Raw genomic sequence first — 7,755 nt, 5'->3', positions numbered from 1 at the left:
TACTTTTTAAATCTGGGCAGGGCTTGCTTGTTTGTTTTTAAAATAAAAAATTATATTTCTGGCAAATATAAAAGCCTTTCACACCTAAAGTGAAATGAATAAGCCTCAGGCTGAAGGGAAAGTACATTTACGTCCGTACAGTAGAATGCAGAAGAAGATTTCAACACTCTTCAGCAATAAACAAACACACAAATGTTCGTCTAGAGTAATTTGTGCTTATTAGTACGCTTGAACTGGATCATCGAAGGTCAGAAACTTTGAAAAAAGTAATCTGATTGCGTTACTTGTAATGCGTTACCCCCAACACTGGTCACCACTCATACTTTGTTCATACAAGTAACGCGAGTTACGTAATCAGATTACTTTTTTCAAGTAACTAGTAAAGTAGCGCATTACTTTTTAATTGATGAGAATATCAGAGTTACTTTTTCAAATAAGTAACGCAAGTTACTTTTTTCCCCCAATGTATTGACCGACAGCTCTGCTGTCCCCATGCTGAGAGAAATCAGATGTTACTGTAGCTCTAAAATAAATATGAATATGCGTTAATTCATCTCACTCACAAAACACAGATTCAGTATTCCTCAAAATGAATAAAAATAACGCCAACTCAGAATATGACGCAAACCTGCAATAATTAAACATTAAACACAAATATCCTTTATGTATTTAATACCGTTCTATTAGCTTCTGAGCTTCGATGATCCAGTTCAAGCGTACTAATAAGCACAAATTACTTTATTTGTGTTTGTTTACTGCTGAAGTGTGTTGAAATGTCTTCTTCTGCATTCTACTGTACGGACGTAAATGTACTTTCCCTTCAGCCTGAGGCTTATTCATTTCACTTTAGGTGTGAAAGGCTTTTATATTTGCCAGAAATATAATTTTTTATTTTAAAAACAAACAAGCAAGCCCTGCCCAGATTTAAAAAGTAGCGCAAAAGTAACGTAACGCATTACTTTCCATACCTAAGTACCGTAATGAGTTACTTTTTTATGGCGTAACGCATTACTTTTAAAAGTAACTTTCCCCAACGCTGGACACCACTCGTGTTTACGTTGCTCAGTCTAGTGTGTGAACGTTAAACTGGCCTCTTTTCTCATCTGCGGCGTTGTGTTGCGACCGCTGATGGTCGCGGCGCGGGGGCCGACAGGTCACCTGCTCTCCGGCCTCCATCTTGGCCTTGTTACTGATGGTCAGCCTCTTCATGTGCACCAGAAGCTCTGGCCGACCCTGTCTGAAGACGGGATTGTGGAAGTGGTGCAGGTTTCGGCGTCTGTCCTTGAAGGACCTGTCACAAACCTTCCGGAAGCCGTAGAGGTTGAGCTGCCGGATGAAGCTGGTGAAGTTGGTGGTCTTGAACAGCTTAGCATCTTGTTTGAGCGGCGACAGCAACTCGTCCTCGAACCGCTGCTGGTCGACGATCACGCTCTCTCCATCTGGGCTCCAGAAGACCGAGTCGTTTTGGGGATTGTTTATTAAACGCCATAACTTAGCCGGGAAGTTATTGTAGTTTATGTGGACCCTGAGAAGAGACCTATCGAACTCCACATCCATCACGGTCACCTCAAACAACCAATTAATGACCTGCAGACGACGGAAAACACATGAACATGTCATTAAAATCCGATATAAACGTTTAACAACAACATTACTACTATTTTAAACGCCATTAGTAGGCGACATAACCTTCGATTGAACAGATCATTAGAAGTTACATTTGTGATCGTAATAGAATGTGAACACAGTTCATGAAAATCTATGAAACTTTGTTAATTGAAAATCGAATAATTAACGTCTTTACCGTAAGCCGTTACTGGAGCCGTTAAGCGCGCGTTCACACATGCAACACATTCAAACCGCATCGGAACGAGGATCACGTGACCTCTCAGCGCCGGCGGGTTAACAGCGGCCTCTAGAGGCTGCTGGGGTCACTACAGTTCGTTTACAGTCAATTGCATCAGAACACATTTTGTTTAAAAAATTTTTTTTTTTTTAATTTGAATGAACTAATATTTCAAGTTAATTATATGGCCAAAAATGTATAACTATTTCAAATCACGATCGAGCGGCGCGTGTCGGTGACGTAATTACCGAAATGTGCGGTTGTTGTTTTTATTATTATAATTTTTTTTTTAATTAATACTCAAAAATCAAGAATAGTACACGTAGAATACCATAAAAATGATAAACAATAATAACAAAAAATTAAGTAGAGGCAAACAAACAAAAAAGAACAGGGGAAAAAAACAAGGAAAAGGGGGTTGTTAATACATTACAAACTGAAAGAATAAAATTAGATTTACATGTCGTTAAAGATAGGAAAAGAGTTATAGATAGATAACGTTTTTAAGGCTTTTTTGTTCTTAGACAACTGGATTAATGAAAGGTGTTGCTCAAAATCTTTTATAAAAACGAAGGAGAGAGGTCTAGAGTTTGAATATTTATGTTTGTGGATGTGAAATCTTGCAAGAAACAAAAATCAGATTCACTACACATAAAACTGTTTCCTTTTAGATTGTGCATACTCAGTAAAACCCAATACTACGTCCTTCCAAAACAGAATACATTCATTATAAATGTTACTCCTAAGTTTGTTAAAAAAAATATATATATTATATTAAATATATTAAAAAACAAACAAACATGCAATTAATAGGATTTGTGTTTTCTATCCATTAGATCATTTCCATTCCATTTATGAAACCCTTGCGTTCTCACAGTTCAGACTATTTCAGGCAATGCAGCTCATGGTCACAAACATAATTAATTTAATAATTAATAATAATAATAATTTATGCATTTTGCAGACGCTTTTATCCAAAGCCACTTACAGTGCATTCAGGCTATGCATTTTTGACCAGTATATCAAACATACCTACAGATTAATTGTCTAAATGCAAGGTAAGGGACAGCATTTGAATAAACCAATATTTCAAGTTAATTATATGGCCAAAAATAGTTTTTAATGCTTTATTAATTCAATGCCACAAGAACATGAGGTATTACATATTCACATTATCAACATTATTAGCTGCCAGAGAAAGAAAATAAATTTAGAAAGGAAGAAAATTACATAAAGTTCAATGTTCTCAGTGCTTTTTTGCTTGCTTTAAGAGATTTACATATAATTTAAAGTCATTTATAAAATGTGCAAAATTTGGTTTACATTCTTCTTATGTATATGTATATATATATAATTTTTCTCGACCACAAAATGCACAGGCATATTAAGCTTAAATCTTTCCGAAACATTGCTTAGTGTTTTGGTAAGACACTTGCAACGTATTGAGCGGCGCGCGTCAGTGACGTCATTACTCTGCGCCGGCTATCAAGCGCTAACAGCTCGTCGAAACAATCGTTGTTCCGAGGCCTCCAGAACTAGCTTTTATTCATTTAATTTCAAGTGCATTTCATCAGAGCGACAGGAATGTCTCTGGAGACTGTCCCGAAAGATCTGCGGCATTTGAGAGCGTGCCTGCTGTGCTCTCTTGTCAAGGTAAACAACACATTTATCAAAACAGATGCTTTGATCATTGATACACATTTAGATATTCAGAGCAGATGAGTATAAAACTCTATAGATAGGCTTTCTCTGTCTGATCACGATCATGTTTTTGGACATGGAAACGCCGTGTTGGGGAAAGTTACTTTTAAAAGTAATGCATTACAATATTGCGTTACTCCCTAAAAAAAGTAACTAATTACGTAACCTCGGTACTTTTTGTGGAAAGTAACGCGTTACGTTACTTTCAAAATATGGCTTGATTGTTTTTAATATAAGAAGTTCTATTTATAGCAAATATAAAAGCCCTTTCACACCAAAAAGTGTAATGAATAAACCTCAGGCTGAAGCAAAAGTAAATTCAGGTCTGTACAGTAGAACGCAGGAGAAGAAACACTCTTCAGCAATAACAAAACAATGAAGCACAATTGTTAGTTTCTCTAAAGTCATTTGTGCTTATTAGTACGGTTGCACTGGATCTTCAAAGGCCAGCAGCAAAGATATCGGTTAATAAAATGGGATTAGATACATTTGTGTTATTTAACATATTTAATTATTGCAGGTTTGCGTCATATTCTGAGTTTGCATTCATTTTGATGAATACTAAATCTGTTTTTTGTGAGTGGGATGAATTAATGCACATTCACATTTAGTCTAGAACTACATCATGTTCACACAGCGCACACAACGCCTCTGTACTCCCGATTTCTAAAACACAGATTCAGTATTCCTCAAAATGAATAAAAATAACGCCAACTCAGAATATGACGCAAACCTGCAATAATTAAACATTAAACACAAATATCCTTTATGTATTTAATACCGTTCTATTAGCTTCTGAGCTTCGATGATCCAGTTCAAGCGTACTAATAAGCACAAATTACTTTATTTGTGTTTGTTTACTGCTGAAGTGTGTTGAAATGTCTTCTTCTGCATTCTACTGTACGGACGTAAATGTACTTTCCCTTCAGCCTGAGGCTTATTCATTTCACTTTAGGTGTGAAAGGCTTTTATATTTGCCAGAAATATAATTTTTTATTTTAAAAACAAACAAGCAAGCCCTGTCCAGATTTAAAAAGTAGCGCAAAAGTAACGTAACGCATTACTTTCCATACCTAAGTACCGTAATGAGTTACTTTTTTATGGCGTAACGCATTACTTTTAAAAGTAACTTTCCCCAACGCTGGACACCACTCGTGTTTACGTTGCTCAGTCTAGTGTGTGAACGTTAAACTGGCCTCTTTTCTCATCTGCGGCGTTGTGTTGCGACCGCTGATGGTCGCGGCGCGGGGGCCGACAGGTCACCTGCTCTCCGGCCTCCATCTTGGCCTTGTTACTGATGGTCAGCCTCTTCATGTGCACCAGAAGCTCTGGCCGACCCTGTCTGAAGACGGGATTGTGGAAGTGGTGCAGGTTTCGGCGTCTGTCCTTGAAGGACCTGTCACAAACCTTCCGGAAGCCGTAGAGGTTGAGCTGCCGGATGAAGCTGGTGAAGTTGGTGGTCTTGAACAGCTTAGCATCTTGTTTGAGCGGCGACAGCAACTCGTCCTCGAACCGCTGCTGGTCGACGATCACGCTCTCTCCATCTGGGCTCCAGAAGACCGAGTCGTTTTGGGGATTGTTTATTAAACGCCATAACTTAGCCGGGAAGTTATTGTAGTTTATGTGGACCCTGAGAAGAGACCTATCGAACTCCACATCCATCACGGTCACCTCAAACAACCAATTAATGACCTGCAGACGACGGAAAACACATGAACATGTCATTAAAATCCGATATAAACGTTTAACAACAACATTACTACTATTTTAAACGCCATTAGTAGGCGACATAACCTTCGATTGAACAGATCATTAGAAGTTACATTTGTGATCGTAATAGAATGTGAACACAGTTCATGAAAATCTATGAAACTTTGTTAATTGAAAATCGAATAATTAACGTCTTTACCGTAAGCCGTTACTGGAGCCGTTAAGCGCGCGTTCACACATGCAACACATTCAAACCGCATCGGAACGAGGATCACGTGACCTCTCAGCGCCGGCGGGTTAACAGCGGCCTCTAGAGGCTGCTGGGGTCACTACAGTTCGTTTACAGTCAATTGCATCAGAACACATTTTGTTTAAAAAATTTTTTTTTTTTTAATTTGAATGAACTAATATTTCAAGTTAATTATATGGCCAAAAATGTATAACTATTTCAAATCACGATCGAGCGGCGCGTGTCGGTGACGTAATTACCGAAATGTGCGGTTGTTGTTTTTATTATTATAATTTTTTTTTTAATTAATACTCAAAAATCAAGAATAGTACACGTAGAATACCATAAAAATGATAAACAATAATAACAAAAAATTAAGTAGAGGCAAACAAACAAAAAAGAACAGGGGAAAAAAACAAGGAAAAGGGGGTTGTTAATACATTACAAACTGAAAGAATAAAATTAGATTTACATGTCGTTAAAGATAGGAAAAGAGTTATAGATAGATAACGTTTTTAAGCCTTTTTTGTTCTTAGACAACTGGATTAATGAAAGGTGTTGCTCAAAATCTTTTATAAAAACGAAGGAGAGAGGTCTAGAGTTTGAATATTTATGTTTGTGGATGTGAAATCTTGCAAGAAACAAAAATCAGATTCACTACACATAAAACTGTTTCCTTTTAGATTGTGCATACTCAGTAAAACCCAATACTACGTCCTTCCAAAACAGAATACATTCATTATAAATGTTACTCCTAAGTTTGTTAAAAAAAATATATATATTATATTAAATATATTAAAAAACAAACAAACATGCAATTAATAGGATTTGTGTTTTCTATCCATTAGATCATTTCCATTCCATTTATGAAACCCTTGCGTTCTCACAGTTCAGACTATTTCAGGCAATGCAGCTCATGGTCACAAACATAATTAATTTAATAATTAATAATAATAATAATTTATGCATTTTGCAGACGCTTTTATCCAAAGCCACTTACAGTGCATTCAGGCTATGCATTTTTGACCAGTATATCAAACATACCTACAGATTAATTGTCTAAATGCAAGGTAAGGGACAGCATTTGAATAAACCAATATTTCAAGTTAATTATATGGCCAAAAATAGTTTTTAATGCTTTATTAATTCAATGCCACAAGAACATGAGGTATTACATATTCACATTATCAACATTATTAGCTGCCAGAGAAAGAAAATAAATTTAGAAAGGAAGAAAATTACATAAAGTTCAATGTTCTCAGTGCTTTTTTGCTTGCTTTAAGAGATTTACATATAATTTAAAGTCATTTATAAAATGTGCAAAATTTGGTTTACATTCTTCTTATGTATATGTATATATATATAATTTTTCTCGACCACAAAATGCACAGGCATATTAAGCTTAAATCTTTCCGAAACATTGCTTAGTGTTTTGGTAAGACACTTGCTTCGTTTTGTTATCGACACCAAACGTATTGAGCGGCGCGCGTCAGTGACGTCATTACTCTGCGCCGGCTATCAAGCGCTAACAGCTCGTCGAAACAATCGTTGTTCCGAGGCCTCCAGAACTAGCTTTTATTCATTTAATTTCAAGTGCATTTCATCAGAGCGACAGGAATGTCTCTGGAGACTGTCCCGAAAGATCTGCGGCATTTGAGAGCGTGCCTGCTGTGCTCTCTTGTCAAGGTAAACAACACATTTATCAAAACAGATGCTTTGATCATTGATACACATTTAGATATTCAGAGCAGATGAGTATAAAACTCTATAGATAGGCTTTCTCTGTCTGATCACGATCATGTTTTTGGACATGGAAACGCCGTGTTGGGGAAAGTTACTTTTAAAAGTAATGCATTACAATATTGCGTTACTCCCTAAAAAAAGTAACGAATTACGGTACCTCGGTAATTTTTGTGGAAAGTAACGCGTTACGTTACTTTCAAAATATGGCTTGATTGTTTTTAATATAAGAAGTTCTATTTATAGCAAATGTGTTGGGGAAAGTTACTTTTAAAAGTAATGCATTACAATATTGCGTTACTCCCTAAAAAAAGTAACTAATTACGTAACCTCGGTACTTTTTGTGGAAAGTAACGCGTTACGTTACTTTCAAAATATGGCTTGATTGTTTTTAATATAAGAAGTTCTATTTATAGCAAATATAAAAGCCCTTTCACACCAAAAAGTGTAATGAATAAACCTCAGGCTGAAGCAAAAGTAAATTCAGGTCTGTACAGTAGAACGCAGGAGAAGAAACACTCTTCAGCAA

The 7,755-nt window shown here is 36.4% G+C and overlaps 2 protein-coding genes across 3 annotated transcripts in view; one reads left to right on the top strand and one right to left on the bottom strand.

The window, feature by feature from the left end:
* Positions 1–1,557, bottom strand: part of LOC107563428 (heat shock factor protein 5-like) — a 4,834-nt gene extending 3,277 nt beyond the window's left edge. Inside the window, exon 1 of the mRNA XM_016248305.1 lies at positions 1,081–1,557. Coding sequence (XP_016103791.1) covers positions 1,081–1,557 — 477 coding nt within the window. The remainder of the gene's footprint in view (positions 1–1,080) is intronic.
* Positions 1,558–3,322: 1,765 nt separating this feature from the next.
* The window catches only part of supt4h1 (SPT4 homolog, DSIF elongation factor subunit), an 8,528-nt gene continuing 4,095 nt past the window's right edge, over positions 3,323–7,755 (top strand). Inside the window, exon 1 of one of the 2 annotated variants that reach the window (XM_016248294.1) lies at positions 3,323–3,499. In XM_016248294.1, the coding sequence (XP_016103780.1) occupies positions 3,431–3,499 (69 nt within the window). In that variant the 5' untranslated portion in view covers positions 3,323–3,430. Of the gene's footprint in view, positions 3,500–6,995; positions 7,173–7,755 lie in introns of those variants that run through there. The other variant, XM_016248296.1, reaches the window with a different exon arrangement.

The sequence above is a fragment of the Sinocyclocheilus grahami genome, unplaced genomic scaffold (assembly GCF_001515645.1).
Source record: "Sinocyclocheilus grahami isolate Dianchi unplaced genomic scaffold, SAMN03320097.WGS_v1.1 scaffold875.1, whole genome shotgun sequence".
In the NCBI taxonomy this organism is placed as follows: domain Eukaryota; kingdom Metazoa; phylum Chordata; class Actinopteri; order Cypriniformes; family Cyprinidae; genus Sinocyclocheilus; species Sinocyclocheilus grahami.
Note: the sequence above shows the minus strand (reverse complement) of the source record. Positions and strands in the feature narration are given on the sequence as shown.